The 18,800-nt window shown below is 44.8% G+C and overlaps 1 protein-coding gene across 1 annotated transcript; it reads right to left on the reverse strand.

The window, feature by feature from the left end:
• Positions 1 to 1,518: 1,518 nt before the first annotated feature.
• On the reverse strand, positions 1,519 to 18,293 carry LOC311129811 (NGFI-A-binding protein 1-like). Its single transcript, XM_084162266.1, has 8 exons — positions 18,218 to 18,293; positions 12,612 to 13,456; positions 12,164 to 12,297; positions 10,953 to 11,004; positions 8,788 to 8,907; positions 7,903 to 8,086; positions 2,128 to 2,292; positions 1,519 to 1,922 (listed from the first exon to the last, which is right to left on the reverse strand). Exons 1-8 carry the CDS (start codon positions 18,240 to 18,242, stop codon positions 1,834 to 1,836), a joined length of 1,614 nt encoding a protein of 537 aa, XP_084018392.1. The 5' UTR covers positions 18,243 to 18,293; the 3' UTR covers positions 1,519 to 1,833.
• Between the last annotated feature and the right edge of the window lie 507 nt (positions 18,294 to 18,800).

An 18,800-nucleotide genomic window follows, 5' to 3' on the forward strand; every position in this document is an offset into this window, starting at 1 on the left:
AAGCTCTGTCAGTTTGGATGGGGAGTGTCGCTGCACAGCTATTTTCAGGTCTCTCCTGAGATGTTCGATCAGCTTCAAGTTCGGGCTCTGGCTGGGCCACTCAAAGACATTCAGAGATTTGTCCCGAAGCTACTCCTGCGTTGTCTTGGCTGTGTGCTTAAGGTCGTTGTCCTGTTGGAAGGTGAACCTTCACCCCAGTCTGAGGTCCTGAGCGCTCTGTAGCAGGTTTTCATCAAGGATCTCTCTGTACTTTGCTCCGTTCATCTTTCCCTTGATCCTGACTCCCAGTCCCTGTCGCTGAAAAATATCCCCACAGCATGATACTGCCACCAACATGCTTCACGGTAGGGATGGTGCCAGGTTTCCTCCAGACGTGACGCTTGGCATTCAGGCCAAAGAGTTCAATCTTGGTATTCATCAGACCAGATTTAAAAAAAATATCATGGTCTGAGAGTCCTTTAGGTGCTTTTTGGCAAGCTCCAAGAGGGCTGTCATGTGCCTTTCACTGAGGAGTGGCTTCTGTCTGGCCACTCTACCATAAAGGCCTGACTGGTGGAGTGCTGCAGAAATTATTATCCTTCTGGAAGGTTCTCCCATCTCCACAGAGGACCTTTGGAGCTCTGTCAGAGTGACCAACGGGTTCTTGGTCACCTCCCTGACCAAGGCCCTTCTCCCCCGATTTCACAGTGGCCATCTCTAGGAAGAGTCTTGGTGGTTCCAAACTTCTTCCATTTAAGAATGATGGAGGCCACTGTGTTCTTGGGGACCTTCAATGCTGCAGAAATGTTTTGGTACCCTTCCCCAGATCTGTGCCTCGACACAATCCTGTCTCTGAGCTCTACGGACTATTTTTTGCTCTGACATGCACTGTCAACTGTGGGACCTTATATAGACAGGTGTGTGCCTTTCCAAATCATGTCCAATCAATTGAATTTACCACAGGTGGACTGCAATCAAGTTGTAGAAACATCTCAAAGATGATCAATGGAAACAGGATACATCTGAGCTCAATTTCGAGTCTCATAGCAAAGGGTCTGAATACTTATGTAAATAAGATATTTCTGTTTTTGGCGAACATTTCTAAAGACCTGTTTTCGCTTTGTCATTATTGGGTATTGTGTGTAGATTGATGAGGAAAAAAAATGTATTTCATCCATTTTAGAATAAGGCTGTAACGTAACAAAATGTGGGGAAAAGTCAAGGGGTCTGAATACTTTCCGAATTCACTGTACACCCTACTGTTAGTGCTTTGATCAAATCGGACCACATTGTCAAATTGAATAAGACTTTTCTGAGCCAAATCCTGGTTGACTCAAAGTGAAAGGGAATACCACCAGGATCTGCTGGTGTTGTCCTCGTACACTCTTAACAAACCAGAGCCAAACCTGTTCTCGTAACAACTGAGACATCCAACTTCCCAATCTGGACGTAAATGACGTCCTATAGTCCACCAAAAATAAATTTCCTTATTCTACACAGCATATATTTAAATAACATCAATGACAAACAAACACTTTTCAGAGTCAGAATTATGTATGTACAAAAATGACATCTACAGACCCCTCGCCATCAGTCTTGATAGTAAGAAAGGAGAGAGGGGAGGGTGAATCAACACAGTCAGTGAAAACACAAAAAACTGGGCTTCTACAAGGAAAGAAACAAAGGCTCTCTAGGTGCTTTGGCAAAAAATAAACAAAAAGTAAAATCCCTTTTCTTGAGGCAACATTGGTTGTTAAGGCTCTACTGTAGCTGTGCTTGTTTAGTATTGACTGACGACGACTGTGTTATGAGAGAGGGATGAGGAAGGAGGAGGAGGAGGAGGAGGAGGAGGTGCTATCTGGAATCCTCTGGCTCTGATTTGATGGTCTTCTTGTCGGAAAGGTTGAGAGCCCCTTGGGAGAAGTCGGCCCCGTTCCCATTTTCTGGAATGAGAAAGAGAAAACAAATAGGAGGAGTTGGATTTTTATCAGATGACTCAGCATGAGTGAAGTATGACAGAGAATCAACCAGTTGATTCAGTATCAAATGATTCAGAATGAAGGATAAATGTGATGGAATCTTTGAGCTGATTCCATATCAAATGATTCATTGTGAATGAACTATAATAGAGAATCTCTAGGTGCAGACCTGTGGCCAGAGTTTTGCCCTCGACATTGCAATGGTGACTCGTCACCGGGGTCTTTCCCTCCCCGTTGCTGTGATGCCTCTTCAGCTCATTGGCTAGCTGTTTCCCCAGGGGTATGTCTCCATCCGACCTTTGACCCGCCACCCGCAGGTTCAGTGGCCTCTCCCCTGCAGGAACACACAGCTAGGTAAGGCCAACAATTTTATAAAAACAGAATGACAATAAAGTACTTATCTATTCCATTCTATTCTAACACTCAATTCAACTCATAAAAAGCCATTAAAACACCCGTTACTCAAAATAATGATTTGTGTCTGTTCTGTAGAAAATGCCATTATCTATGTCTCTCTCTGCACTGAATAGAGGCTGTTAAATGAAAGAGTGGTGTGTGTACTGTGTATGAAATAAAAAGGTGTTAGTCACGCCACATTGCTGTCAATGAAGACCCATTAGATCAGCCAGAGGTAGAGCACAAAGGAAGATAACTCACGCTGTGTACATGTATGAGCCATCCTCGCTTCATCAGCCTCCACTGGTGTGAGTGTGTGCCTGTGTGTGTGTTTCAGTGTGTATGTCTGTGTGTGTGAGTGTGCATGAAGGGAAAGAGAATAGGCAGTATTAATACTGCAGTGTCATGCTGTTGACTGTGTGAGGTTGTGGGTGTGAAAGGTGTCACCCTCTATCCTTTGTGTTCACCACGCACTCTTAAGAGGGCTTCAGATCAATACAATAGCAGCCTATGGTACTCAAAGCAAGCTTGAAAGCATCTCATAGCATTTATGGTTACATAAGTCTGTTTTTCCCTATATGAGGATCATACACACACACGTGGATCCTTCCTGAAACTCCCCAAAATCTCCACAAACAGCTGAGAAATAGAATGGAAGAAATTAAAGCGTGACTGAGAAACTAAACATAAAGGCAGTATATTTAACCAGCACAAAAAGAATGGTGGCGGATGGTGGTATGCTTACACAATGTTAACTTTTTATGCATTTCCCTAACCCTTTCCTAAGCGTCATTGAAACTATACCTAACCTGAACCTTAACCTTCGTTCCTAAACCTAACTTCCACACTTGATTACACTGAACAAAAACCTAAACGCAACATACAACAATTTCAAAGATTTTACTGAGTTACAGTTTATATTTGGTATTTGGTATTTTATATTTTATTAGGATCCCCATTAGCTGTTGCAAATGCAGCAGCTACTCTTCCTGGGGTCCACACAAAACATGAAACATGACATAATACAGAACATTAATAGACAAGAACAGAACTACAAACATTTAAAAATGGCACATGTAGCCTACATATCAATAGATACACAAACTATCTAGGTCAAATCTACATGTATGGTGAGTATGCAGGCCATGGAAGAACTGGGACATTTTCAGCTTCCAGGAATTGTGTACAGATCCTTGCGACATGGGGCTGTGTATTATCATTCTGAAACATGAGGTGATGGAGGCGGATGAATGGCACGACAATGGGCCTCAGGATCTTGTCTCGGTATCTCTGTGCATTCAAATCGCCATCGGGCGGCAGGTAGCTTAGTGGTTAAGAGCGTTGTGCCAGTAACAGAAAGGTCTAATCCCCACTAGGTGAAAAATCTGTTGATGTGACCTTGAGCAAGGCACTTAACCCTAATTGCTCCTGTAAGTCGTTCTGGATAAGAGCGTCTGCTAAATGACACACACAAAAAAAAAGATATACAGTGAGGGAAAAAAGTATTTGATCCCCTGCTGATTTTGTACGTTTGCCCACTGACAAAGAAATGATCAGTCTATAATTTTAATGGTAGGTTTATTTGAACAGTGAGAGACAGAATAACAACAAAATAATCCAGAAAAACACATGTCAAAAATGTTATAAATTGATTTGCATTTTAATGAGGGAAATAAGTATTTGACCCCCTCTCAATCAGAAATATTTCTGGCTCCCAGGTGTCTTTTATACAGGTAACGAGCTGAGATTAGCAGCACACTCTTAAAGGGAGTGCTCCTAATCTCAGTTTGTTACCTGTATAAAAGACACCTGTCCACAGAAGCAATCAATCAATCAGATTCCAAACTTTCCACCATGGCCAAGACCAAAGAGCTCTCCAAGGATGTCAGGGACAAGATTGTAGACCTACACAAGGCTGGAATGGGCTACAAGACCATCGGCAAGCAGCTTGGTGAGAAGGTGACAAGAGTTGGTGCGATTATTCGCAAATGGAAGAAACACAGAAGAACTGTCAATCTCCCTCGACCTGGGGCTCCATGCAAGTTCTCACCTCGTGGAGTTGCAATGATCATGAGAACGGTGAGGAATCAGCCCAGAACTACACGGGAGGATCTTTTCAATGATCTCAAGGCAGCTGGGACCATAGTCACCAAGAAAACAATTGGTAACACACTACACCGTGAAGGACTGAAATCCTGCAGCGCTCGCAATGTCCCCCTGCTCAAGAAAGCACATATACAGGCCCGTCTGAAGTTTGCCAATGAACATCTGAATGCTTCAGAGGAGAACTGGGTCAAAGTGTTGTGGTCAGTTGAGACCAAAATCGAGCTCTTTGGCATCAACTCAACTCACCGTGTTTGGAGGAGGAGGAATGCTGCCTATGACCCCAAGAACACCATCCCCACCGTCAAACATGGAGGTGGAAACATTATGCTTTGGGGATGTTTTTCTGCTAAGGGGACAGGACAACTTCACCGCATCAAAGGGACGATGGACGGGGCCATGTACCGTCAAATCTTGGGTGAGAACCTCCTTCCCTCAGCACAGGGCATTGAAAATGGGTAGTGGATGGGTATTCCAGCATGACAATGACCCAAAACACACGGCCAAGGCAACAAAGGAGTGGCTCAAGAAGAAGCACATTAAGGTCCTGTAGTGGCCTAGCCAGTCTCCAGATCTTAATCCCATAGAAAATCTGTGGAGGGAGCTGAAGGTTCGAGTTGCCAAACGTCAGCCTCGAAACCTTAATGACTTGGAGAAGATCTGCAAAGAGAAGTGGAACAAAATCCCTCCTGAGATGTGTGCAAACCTGGTGGCCAACTACAAGAAACATCTGACCTCTGTGATTGCCAACAAGGGTTTTGCCATCAAGTACTAAGTCATGTTTAGCAGAGGGGTCAAATACTTATTTCCCTCATTAAAATGCAAATCAATTGATAAAAAATTTTACACACGTTTTTCTGGATCTTTTTGTTGTTATTCTGTCTCTCACTGTTCAAATAAACCTACCATTAAAATGATAGACTGATCATGTCTTTGTCAATGGGCAAACGTACAAAATCAGCAGGGGATCAAATACAGTGGGGGAAAAAAGTATTTAGTCAGCCACCAATTGTGCAAGTTCTCCCACTTAAAAAGATGAGAGAGGCCTGTAATTTTCATCATAGGTACACGTCAACTATGACAGACAAATTGAGGAAAAAAAATCCAGAAAATCACATTGTAGGATTTTTAATGAATGTATTTGCAAATTATGGTGGAAAATAAGTATTTGGTCACCTACAAACAAGCAAGATTTCTGGCTCTCACAGACCTGTAACTTCTTCTTTAAGAGGCTCCTCTGTCCTCCACTCGTTACCTGTATTAATGGCACCTGTTTGAACTTGTTATCAGTATAAAAGACACCTGTCCACAACCTCAAACAGTCACACTCCAAACTCCACTATGGCCAAGATCAAAGAGCTGTCAAAGGACACCAGAAACAAAATTGTAGACCTGCACCAGGCTGGGAAGACTGAATCTGCAATAGGTAAGCAGCTTGGTTTGAAGAAATCAACTGTGGGAGCAATAATAGGAAATGGAAGACATACAAGACCACTGATAATCTCCCTCGATCTGGGGCTCCATGCAAGATCTCACCCCGTGGGGTCAAAATGATCACAAGAACGGTGAGCAAAAATCACAGAACCACACGGGGGGACCTAGTGAATGACCTGCAGAGAGCTGGGCCCAAAGTAACAAAGCCTACCATCAGTAACACACTACGCCGCCAGGGACTCAAATCCTGCAGTGCCAGACGTGTCCCCCTGCTTAAGCCAGTACATGTCCAGGCCCGTCTGAAGTTTGCTAGAGTGCATTTGGATGATCCAGAAGAGGATTGGGAGAATGTCATATGGTCAGATGAAACCAAAATAGAACTTTTTGGTAAAAACTCAACTCGTCGTGTTTGGAGGACAAAGAATGCTGAGTTGCATCCAAAGAACACCATACCTACTGTGAAGCAAGGGGGTGGAAACATCATGCTTTGGGGCTGTTTTTCTGCAAAGGGACCAGGACGACTGATCCGTGTAAAGGAAAGAATGAATGGGGCCATGTATCGTGAGATTTTGAGTGAAAACCTCCTTCCATCAGCAAGGGCATTGAAGATGAAACGTGGCTGGGTCTTTCAGCATGACAATGATCCCAAACACACCGCCCGGGCAACGAAGGAGTGGCTTCGTAAGAAGCATTTCAAGGTCCTGGAGTGGCCTAGCCAGTCTCCAGGTCTCAACCCCATAGAAAATCTTTGGAGGGAGTTGAAAGTCCGTGTTGCCCAGCGACAGCCCCAAAACATCACTGCTCTAGAGGAGATCTGCATGGAGGAATGGGCCAAAATACCAGCAACAGTGTGTGAAAACCTTGTGAAGACTTACAGAAAACGTTTGACCTGTGTCATTGCCAACAAAGGGTATATAACAAAGTATTGAGAAACTTTTGTTATTGACCAAATACTTATTTTCCACCATAATTTGCAAATAAATTCATTAAAAATCCTACAATGTGATTTTCTGGATTTTTTTTCTCATTTTGTCTGTCATAGTTGACGTGTACCTATGATGAAAATGACAGGCCTCTCTCATCTTTTTAAGTGGGAGAACTTGCACAATTGGTGGCTGACTAAATACTTTTTTCCCCCACTGTATATATAAAATACCATTGTGTTCGTTGTACGTAGCTTATGCCTGCCCATACCATAACCCCAATGCCACCATGGGGCACTCTGTTCACAACGTTGACATCAGCAAACTGCTTGCCCACACAACGCCATCTACCCGGTACAGTTGAAACCGGGATTCATCCATGAAGAGCACACTTCTCCAGCGTGTCAGTGGCCATCGAAAGTGAGCATTTGCCCACTGAAGTTGGTTACGACGCCGAACTGCTGTCAGGTCAAGACCCTGGTGAGGATGACGAGCATGCAGATGAGCTTCCCTGAGACAGTTCTGACAGTTTGTGCAGAAATTATTTGGTTGTGCAAACCCACAGTTTCATCAGCTGTCCGGGTGGCTGGTCTCAGACGATCTCGCAGGTGAAGAGGCCGGGTGTGGAGGTCCTGGGCTGAAACGAACTGTCAATCCAGCTCTGGTGGACATTCCTGCAGTCAGCATGTCAATTGCACGCTCCCTCAAAACTTGAGACATCTGTGACAAAACTGCACATTTTAGAGTGGCTTTTTATTGTCCCCAGCACAAGGTGCACCTGTGTAATGATCATGCTGTTTAATCAGCTCCTTGATATGCCATACCTGTCAGATGGATGGATTATTTTGGCAAAGGATAAATGTTCACTAACAAGGATGTAAACAAATTGGTGCCCAACATTTGAGAGAAATAAGCTTTTTGTGTATATGGAAAATTTCCGGGGTCTTTTATTTCAGCGCATGAAACCAACACTTTACATGTTGCGTTTATATTTTTGTTCAGTGTAATTCTGACCCCTATGGCTAACCTTATGTTTTCGTTCTGCAGGTGTAATATACACTTCCCAACATAAATGTCTAACGTCTGACCTGGTTGTAGTCCGGTGTTGTCAGTGGAGCCTCCGTTGGCATGGTGGCGGTGCTCTGGGTCTGTGCTGTGTCTGAATTTGAAGCCCCCCATAGGGACCCTCCACTCCAGGGTCTGAAGTCTGTCCTGGGCCTTGGCCTCGTGGAGGATCTCCATCTGCCTGGCCAGCAGATGCTCCAGCTGCAGCTATAACACACACACAGATGCACATAATCAGAGTTAAAGATATTACGCACAATACAAATGAAGTTCGTACGATTTTTTCACACACATCCACACACATTAGAAAACACATAACACACAAAGAACTGAGCCTGAAGTTCTATCACAGACCATCTAAAAGGGCATCACAATCTCAAGTCCCTTCTCTAGTCTAGATACTCGTTGTTTACGCGTATCTGTCAGCCATTTCCTGCATCTACACTTTCCTGTCTCGTCTGTCTCTCCAAAGAATACAGAAAAGAAGCCTGCAATTTGAAGAGGGATAATTAGGCGGGTATTTTAAGCATGGTGATGATGTCGTAACAGACGGGGAAGAAGGCACCGACGTGCTACTGCTTTAATGATTCTGTTTTTCCTCAATTAGAAATGAGAAATGGCGAGAGGATACAAACTGTATTATAAAACAAAAGAGCTTGTCAATAACTCTGCTGATTATATACAGTGGTGAATCTTCGCTTTCTCACTTAATTTCTTCTCATTTGTACTACCCAGCCTATGCACCCACCCGCAGACTGAATGTCAGCCAGCGAGTCAGTCAGTCAATCAGACAGACAGGCAGTCAGACAGCAAGCCATTAGCTAGCCAGCCAGTCTTTATGTCTGTTTGTCCGTCAGTCTGTCCATCTGTCCCTCAGACATTCAGTCAGTGAGGGGTAGTGTAGTCACCTGGATGCTGCGTCCTGTGGTCTCCTCTCCTTTAGACTTGGCTGTGGCCAGCTGCTCCCTCAGGGTCTCTTGTCTCATGTGGATGGCCTGCAGGGCCTCCTGTAGGTCAAAGAAGCCCTCCTGACAGAGACAGAGAGAGACAGAGACAGAGACAGAGACAGAGACAGAGACAGAGACAGTGAGGAATGCCACTATCAGACCATGGTCCCATTCTGATTATCTCTCCTTTTATACTCTAATCTACTCATGATGCCATCTAGCTGAAATAATGTCACCCAGTCTCTCCAGAGGATGCTTGTCACACTTATCTCCTGTGAAGAATACCTGTTTTATTTTCAGCATGTCTACCATCAGATCTGTTTGTGGGATTCTGAAGTTGAAATTGAGGTCTGAATAAGGAGACAGTGGGTTGCCAGGTTGGGTTGAAAGGGAAGTCCTTCCTCTCCGTACAGGGTTAGTGAAGGATGTAGGGGGAAGGTTAACGCATGTCTGCTGGTGACGTAAATCTGAGCTCACCCTACCGCCACACCTTATGATTTATCACGCCTTCACAGCACCCACAGAAGGCGTGGAGTCAGACTGTGTCTATGTGAGAGAGGGGGAGAGACAGAGAGAGAGAGACAAAGAGCATATGCGTACTGTGTGTGCGTGCGGACAACCCAACTGCGCAAGTGCATGGGGGTGGGTGGTTCCGAGCACGCCCATGCGGTGATATCATGTAAAAGCTCATTTGGGCTTTTGTGTTGTCCATGTGGGCGTGTGGTTGGCTCTTAATGGGAGGGTGGCGGTAGTGTGTGTGTGTGTACGTGTGTGTGTGTGTGTGTGTGTGTGTGTGTGTGTGTGTGTGTGTGTGTGTGTGTGTGTGTGTGTGTGTGTGTGTTAGTTAAAAGAAAACAACCAGGTTGTGGGAATAATTCGCCCTTAGTAAGAGAAAAGTGCCAGAAACTGAAAATCTTTGAAAAACGGACAGCGGTGTGTCAAGTATGTACAGATATAGGATCTTAATTTGAGCCTTTCTACAGCAGGAAAATAATCCTGCATCAACAGGAAATGTTGAATTATAATGTGGATTATAATTAATTGATACGTTTTTCATTAGGGCAAATCAAGTCTGACATTTTAAAGTGGAAATTACAAACTTTAGAAGCCTTTCTAACCTTGAATACACTACAAGTTTGCATTTCCTGCTGTGCAGGAACATTTGCAGCACAAAAGAGTGATCAAATTAAATTGTAGCAAGTATTTTCAGTAGCCTCCAATACATTTCAGAAAATATATTTTATATGAAAATAATTCACTTCAACAAATTCATTAATTCAAACAAATGTATATGTTCTACCAAGGTCTGCTATGTGACTCCCACGGAGGACTGTGAAACAGGGGGAAGGTGATGGGGGGAGTGGGCCTGCTAGCTAGCTAGTCCCACCCTGGCCCACCCCTGGTCTGTGGAGGTGTAGGGGAAGCTCACTCACATCAGAGGTTTGGACTGCCATCAAACATACCACTGGAGAGAGATGAATGGACAGCTGCCATAAGCTCAGCTCACAACAGCTCCCTACACAAAGACACTCTTTACTTAACAACTCAAAACAACTCAGCTGAGTTTCTGAGGGAACTCTTTACTCAACACCTGCACTACACTATGAGGAATGGAACTAGAGAAGCATTGACACACTGACAGAAAAAGCCCTCTACTACGCTGTATCCAACGCACTTCAAAAGACAAGGAGTGGATGCAATGAGGTGTGTCAGTCAATCTCTCACTGTGGGTCCTTAGGGTGTTATGTAAGGCGCGGAGGAGGAGGTGACCTGATTCGACAGAGGAAGTTTTTATTCCGGTGAACTTTGATCTTTCCCCTACATTATGACACCCAGTAGTCTTGAGGGACACACCCCCTGTCCGCCGAGCCCCATCCACACGGCCAAGCTGGCTGACAGGCAGCTATCCAAACAAAAGGAGCTGGACACACCCATCCAGAACCATGCACTATCTGTCTGTGGGAATCCGGGATTGTTAAGGGATTTACCTTTTCTAATCTAACAGCACACAAGGTGTTAGGAAACTGGGGATATAGGAGTGAGCTTTAACTTATATAAAGTCAAACTCTGTGGAAAGCTCCGTGGTTGTTGGATCATGTGGTGTGAGACGAAAGAGATGAGCTCACCTCTGTTTTAATCCTCTTGGGAGAAATCTCATCTCTATCACCACATCGGGACCTACAGAAGAGAAAGAGAGAGAGAGAGAGAGAGAGAGAGAGAGAGAGAGAGAGAGAGAGAGAGAGAGAGAGAGAGAGAGAGAGAGAGAGAGAGAGAGAGAGAGAGAGAGAGAGAGAGAGAGAGAGAGAGAGAGAGAGAGAGAGAGAGAGAGAGAGAGAGACACAGACAGACAGACAGACAGACAGACAGACAGACAGACAGACAGACAGACAGACAGACAGACAGACAGACAGACAGAGAGACAGAGTTTACAAGATGAAGAGAGAGAGAGAACGAGACAGAGAGAGCGAGAGCAAGAGAGAGAGAGAGAGAGAGAGACAGACAGACAGACAGACAGACAGACAGACAGACAGACAGACAGACAGACAGACAGACAGAGAGAGTTTACAAGATGAACATTTTAAAGAGCATAACCCTTCTAATAGTGTACATGATAACAGTATCTTGATCTGTAATGCCTCAAGAAGATTTTGTAAATATGGAAACTTCTGTAAAACATAGTCAAATGTTTATTCATTTCCCTTTAACCTCTGGTGCAACACCAATGGCGCAACTGATCATGTATCAACATTTGCTGTCTCTTAAAAACATACTAAGCTTGAATGAAACCCACTTCAAACAAAGTTCTTTAGGACAACAACTTATATTTTAAAGCAGTACACAGATTGCAATATACAAACATGCCCATTTCTTAGGCTTGGCCTACTTCACAAAGGCAACAACCAACATGCAACGTCATAATGACAAGAACAAGTGAGAGAGACACGCGGCGCTGGGTGGAATTTTCCATCTTTGTGGTTGCCAGCCAGGAAGCACCTGCATGTCAGATTAGACCTCTGTCATCTAGAAGGAGTGAGAGGGAAGTGGCAAGCACATACACACACACAGAAATATGTTCGCAAACACACATGCAAAAACACGCACAAACACACTTCTTGGCTGGCAACTACGAGGGTGGAGCACCATATCTGATACTCAAAAAATCGGGTGACATTTTTTACTTCAACTTTGTTCATCAACCACTCATGAGAAGGCTTTCACCCAGACACATGAAAGTATTACCATTCATCCTCAAGATGAATGTGTGTGTGTGTGTGCGCGTGTGTGTGTGTGTGTGTGTGTGTGTGTGTGTGTGTGTGTGTGTGGTAGCTGTTCTCACTTGCTGGTCCTGTAGGTGTATTTGTAGGTGACCTCCCGGGAGACCTGTCTAGCCAGACCAAACAGCTCATCTCTCCTGGTCAGCAGGGACACCTCCTTCATACACAACTGAGCTGCTGCCTCGTTCACTGTCAGCTAGACACAGAGATAGAGAGATAGAGATAGAGAGATGGAAGAAGGAGAAGAGGTAGAGGGGGTTAGAGAGGGGGAGGAGAAGAGGGGAAGAGAGGGAGAAGGAAGAGGAGAGGAGGGAGAGAAGAAGAGAGTGGAGGTGAGATAGAGAGAGATGTTCTATGCAGTTATAAAGCAGGTTTTCTCAATAGCTTGAAAGCATGTGGTCAAAAGTATCTAAAGCAGAATACCAACGAACAAGTTCCCAAACATCTGAAAATGTTCTACTCTTTGCACAATGATAGACACAAACACACACACTCTCTTTCCCCCTCTACCTCGTGCAGCGTAAGGTGTTTGCCGTCCTTCCTCTTGGAGTCAAAGCGTCCGTAGATGGCGCTGTACTTGCGTATCTCCTCCGCCCTCCTCGGGTCGTCCTCGTCCATGTCCAGGATGTGGCAGATCATCTTGGCCAGCTTCTTGTTGCCCCTCAGCCCCTCCTTCACGTCGGCCGGGTCGCTCCGGGGCAGCGCCTGGGCCAGCCGCTCCACACACTCCACCACTGACCTCAACGCTGCGGCATCTAGCACCTCCTCGCCGCGGGGGGACGAGGGCGAGGGCGAACCCAGACCCAGGGTCAACTCCACTGGGGACAGGCTGTGCTCGCTCTCCGGTCCCCCTCCCCCGGTGTGGGAGTACAAGGAGGCCCAGAAGCGGGGCTCGCTGCCCCTCTGCAGTGGAGACCCTGAGGCCGAACCCCCTCCTCCCTCGCCCCCCACCCCTGATGCCGACGCCTCGCCTCTCCTGGGCTCCCCCACACATGCCGCCGCCAGAAGCTTGGGCACTTTGATGTGGGTGCTAGCGTTAGCATTACCGTTAGCTTCTAGCTTGTAGACAGGGATGCTGCAGACAGGGAGAGAGGCCAGGGGCTGGTTGAACAGGGCCGGGTTGGTGACCCAGTCTCGCAGGGCCTTCTGGAGCCTCCTTACATGCAAGGGCTTGCTGGCCATGCCCACCAGGGCCATGATCTCCAGGAACTCCTCCTCGGCCGCCTCACACAGCTGCTGCACGTCGTCGCCGCCCTGCTGGATGAAGGCCTCGTAGTAGGACAGCAGGTTTGCCCTCTGGAGGATCCTGTAGAGCTGGAGCTCCCCCAGGGTCCTGGGCAACGCTGCCGCCATACCTGAAAGAAACACACAGACAAATCAACCTCCAGAGAAACAAAGCACAGTTCAGATCTGAAAGACTTGAGCAATAAATACATCATAAATAATCTATGAATATACAAACACAGCAAAAATATAAAAAAGACATACTACTACGGCCTAACCAATAAGTAGTGTAGTAGTGTAGCTAGATTAGCAGAATAAAGAATGTGAAGCTGTGATAATGGTGCATCATTAGTCAGAGAGGCAGATCTGAACACAGCTTAAGGAGAGCCTGCCACACTCCTGGAGACCAGGGAGAGTCACATTCCAGACACCACCTCTGCAGCACACGTAGGTGGTCTCTCTCTCTCTCTCTCTCTCTCTCTCTCTCTCTCTCTCTCTCAGCATGGAGTCAACCACTGTGCGTGCGTGTGTGCATTCTTCCCCCACTCCCTGTCCCCAGTACAGCTTATAGCTTACCTAACACAGCCAGTGAGGGGAGTGAAATGGAGCAAGGGTGAGGGCGGGATACAAGGCAGGTTGCTGGCTAGCACAGAGGCTGATTTAGATTTGACTCACCCTCCACTTCATCTGTGCCCTCCATGCAAGCACGCACGCACGCACGCACACACATACACACTCACACTTCTGCCTATCCCGATGTGCAGTTCTAATCAGCTCTATCCCTTGGACCAGCCATATAATGTTTGTTTGTCTGCCATATTATTGCTAGTTAAACCCAGTAGCCAGTGTTTTTCACCTCATCAACTGATTATTACTCTGACACTGTGCCTCCTCTCACACTCTGTGGCTGAGTCCCAGTACTTAATGGAGTCGGTTGACAACTCGATTAAAAGTCAATCACAAGTGAACACCCACTGGGCACAGATGGCAGTTCAACATCTAGTTTTCATTTACATTTGGTTGAGTTGTCAACTAACGTGAATTCAACGCGAAATCAACAACAAAAAATCACCATGCCATTGGATTTAGGTTAAAATGACTTTTTGCAAATCCAATCAGTTTTCAACGTTGATTCAACATCATCACATTGAATTTTTGGGTTGAAATGATGTGGAAACAACGTTGATTCAGGGTATGAAGGCTAGAGGATGAGTGCAGCTAGCACAAACATAATGTCAGCATCTCACCTGGCTGCAGACTCCCCCCCACCCCCCTTCTCTGTTTGTCTTGTCTGTCTTCATCAGTCTGTTTTTCAAACACATTTACTCTCTTCCCCACTCTGTATCTCTTCTTTCTCCCACATAGCCTCTTTCCAACTCCCCCTCTCCTTCTCCTTCTCTCTCTCGCTCTCTCTCTCCCTGTCTGCGAGTCAGCCTTATCCAGACAAACGCGTGCCGAAAGGGGCTTCCTTTTTACCCCTTTCTCCGATGGAGCAAGCCTCACACCTACCCACTCACACCTTTACCGAGCACACTACGGAACAAAGACACACAAGATAGATACTGTTGTTGTTTACAATAACAGCCAGTTCTTTCCGTCTTTCCTTAGAAGCTGAATCTGACAGAAAGAACTGGCTGTTATTGTATACAGAACACTGAGACGGCACCGATGAACAGTCACTTGTTTCATGTGGACTACATGTTTGTGGACAGTGACAAATGGCTTCTTGTTCACCCTCTCTGACCCTGCAATAAAGAAGAAAGATAAGACCTAACCAATAGGCGATGCAATTTACATGTCCATTTGCGTGGTGGAAGGACACCTTGTTGTACTGCTATGTATTCTACTCGATACTTACAATATAACTGGTGCCTTTGTCATGCTACATATACCAATATGGAATCAATTAATTTGTCTGTTTCTGTCTGTTTTGTTATTAACTTTTCAAGCTCCATTGTGATATTGTTGATTGAGTCACATTTACGCCTTAATATCAGAGGTCAAAGCAGTTGCTCCTTCACCAAACCCCTCTAAGCATCCAATGTTTTGGCTATTCTCAGAAATAGCACATGGCATCAACCACCTCTAACTTTCTCAAAAGAACCACCGTGTTCTGTAAAGAATCATCCAAAGGAGAGAAAGGGTCAATTTGTCAGTGCTGGAGAGAGAGTTAGGTTGTGCTGTACTCAAGCTGAATATTTAACACAGAAGCTGTGTCCTACTGACAGTCTGAGAGCTCAGTGGCTTGTTATCTGGGGTAGTTGCTGAAACCCATTTAGGCTATACAACCTCATCAGAGCCCTCACTGCTCTCACCAAATGCGTGATAACATTGGATGGCTTCGGGCCATTGCCTCAGCACTGCAGTTCCTGGGAAAGTGCTCTCAAATTACACATTAACCTGTTAAACTCTGAATGGTTGTTTTGGGCTCTGTCCCCCTCCCCCGCTACGGCCCTTGTCTTTTTGGAAATTGAAATCAAATATTGTCATAAGAATCCCCCCCCACCGCCCCCCCCCATAAAGACCATAACTAATGCGCTATCATCATATTCTTAGAGTATGCAATGTAGGGCAAGTCATCAAAACTGCAAACATTTAGTATGCATGGAAAGGGAACATCCTGATGGTCATTGTAAAGCAATGCATTTCCTTCTCCATCCACATGCATCCTCCACATGCGCCGTGATCTATCTCACTCGTTTAAAATAGGAAAAGTGAATGGGAAAATTAATTTTACGTTTCCTCACCTGTCTGTGTCTTATTTGTTTATTTTTAATTGCTAGGGTCATTTTAAGATGTCAGGCTTCAAAATCAGTTCAGCAATTTTGGCACAGTGACTCACTACCCAAACCAGACGCAACTGGTTTCAAGAGGCCACGAGACGTCATGTGATCTACTACTGCTTTCTAGTGGACGAATTGGGAATCAGACAGGGGATATATTTACATCAATGGATACAGTAGGTAGCGACTTCAGCTTTCTCCTCATATGTATATGACCATCATTCCTGTAAGAGAAAAATGAAGCTATGGCACGTTAGACAAGCCCTGCGCTTTTAACATGGCTGTGTTCCTATGGGAATTTGCGCATGTTTAGAGCACCATCATTAAGTAAAAGTTCTGACAAATGCCTTTTGGAACAGTAATTGATGCCATATTTTATTTCAAACCTAGACTTCAAATCTCTTAAATCCACCTCTTCTGCACCTCCTGCAATATTAGTAATGGAATTAAAATACAGTAAATAAAGCTTATCTATAAATGTACAATCACTGTAAAAACGTACCCTATATCGTCTACTTAATCTACTTACATTAAATATTATTGCATTCCGTGTAGCGTGGGTGAAACAACAGATTGATATGGCGTTCATACACTGTTGTAGGTGATCAAATCAATTACCTTTCCTGCTGCTGTTTCAGCCGACCTGTACGTGGCAGTAATGAATGATTTGGTGCCAGCACACTTGCTCAAAAACAATACTTAGATTATTTCCAGACAAGGCATTTTTTTGGTTGCATGTAACTTTTTATTTTTACCTTTTTGGGAAGTACATACCATCCGGTATGGCAGTAATGACAACAGTTTCTCAATGAGTACTGAACGTATTTTGACATTATTAAGCTTGAAAAGCTGGTGAATGGCAAGTTGAATGACTGCTTCCTGGGCTTAAAGGAGAATCACCATATTCAACGTCTCCTGTAAACCCAGATTCTGGTTCAGAGACAAGGAAGATAGTGCTTTTCCAAGAACTGGGAGCCATGCTCATCATCTGTGGACATTGGGTAACATCAAATTCTGTCAATGTCTTATGTTCTATTATGAAGCATTTATTACTAGATGTTCTAGCTGGTGTTTGGGTACCCTTACTTCCGACTTGAAACCCTTTAAAAAAGCTGAATCACGGTCCAAAAAAATAATGAAAATCTGAGGAAAACCCTTTGCTAGAATGCTACAGAGGTGATAGTGGTGGGATAATGCCTCAGTTTCTCCCAGGAAGTGTGTTCCTGCTATCTGGGGCCCCTGTTAGGTTAGGCTTATGTCCTGCCATGATGTCCTGACCTTTATGGCACAGGAGAGGTACGCTACTGCACTGGCCCTGTAACTGCAGAGTCATTGGTTCAAGCCTTCTCTCACTGTTCGAAATTATCATAATGTCATCTCAAATTATTGTAAATATGATGACAATCAACCCTGAAATCACGACAATTGACTTCCCAGGATAGCATCTCGCACTTCCTTATTGGAAAGCCTTGAATCAAGCAGGCCTATGCACCAAATAAGTTCTCAGTCACGTACTCGATGCCAACTATGCTTAAAATCCACCAGGAAAGCATACGTTATTTAAGTAATTGTGGGAAAACGACAGAAGCAAGGGAGGGAGCAAGCAGATGCTTTCTTTACACAGCTGCCGATAGACTCCCACCGCCGCCGTCCCTGCGCCCGGGAATAAACGGGTTTGCGTCTCCCACTGCGAGAGTAATATATATATATATATATATATATATATATATATATATATATATATATATATTGTTTCTACTGTCTGCCAGTGTAATGCACAGTGCAAAACTCCACTTTCCGCATATACAAGTCATAAAAAACGTCGTAATGTTGTGCCAACAGAATGAATGAGGCTTAGTTACCGTAGGATGTGCACTCCCTTCATCAATAATATTCATCAATAGGCTATTATAAACGACTATCCTAGCCTATCTCTCTTCTTTATATTATCCGTAATACTGTTCCGTGTCCACACAATTATTTAGGCTATTAAAATCCAATCTAAAGTTGTTTGTCTTTAGCATACTTTCTAGTCCATCTATGGACCCATCTGAAATTTGCTCCCTGCTAGAAATTGAAAGAAAGCGGCCAACGCGGGCGCGTATATACCTGCAGAACTCTTTGCACCGCTCATCCAACCTCTCGTTCCTTTCTTGCTCTTCAATTCTCCCCTCACGGCGAGAAGCCAAATGAGTATGGGTTATAGAAGTTTAGTACAAAGGACCTGCTAACTATTGGTTTATCCCTACTCCCCTATACTGTTCCGAGTTGGTTGCTCCTCTCTTGCTACATTTCTCTCTCACTCCCACGCGGCTGCGTGACGCAGATCCTGGCGTGGGTGGCTGCGGGGCGTGGGAGGCTGCTGCATGGAATACCAAGCATCATGTCACACCAGGCAGCGACCGCGGCCAGCAGGGAAGGGAGGGAGATGCTGGCGCGTCACCACACATAGGCTTCAGTTGCTTTTGAAAAAAAAAGTACATTGTTTTAGTTGTTATTTCTCTGTACACTGTAAACTATTTCCAGTAATTTTTACAGTAAATTACTGGCACCACAGTAGCCAGTAGGTTACTGTACATTTACAGTAAAATACTGACAGCACAGAAGCCAGTAAATTAATGTAGATTTACAGGACCTTTACTGAAACACAAATGTACAGCATATTACTGTACCACCTGACTAGAGAAACATG

This window comes from Coregonus lavaretus (genome assembly GCF_964263955.1).
Source record: "Coregonus lavaretus genome assembly, chromosome: 5".
NCBI classification, from domain to species: Eukaryota; Metazoa; Chordata; class Actinopteri; order Salmoniformes; family Salmonidae; genus Coregonus; species Coregonus lavaretus.

Excerpts from the sequence above, each read along its gene's own strand:
- LOC311129811 (XM_084162266.1), bottom strand. The coding sequence starts at position 18,242 with ATGAGCGGTGCAAAGAGTTCTGCAG. Across the intron at positions 11,005-12,163 it reads TACACCTACAGGACCAGCAA|GTCCCGATGTGGTGATAGAG; the intron begins GTGAGAACAGCT and ends TCTCTTCTGTAG. Across the intron at positions 1,923-2,127 it reads GGGCAAAACTCTGGCCACAG|AAAATGGGAACGGGGCCGAC; the intron begins GTCTGCACCTAG and ends TTCTCATTCCAG.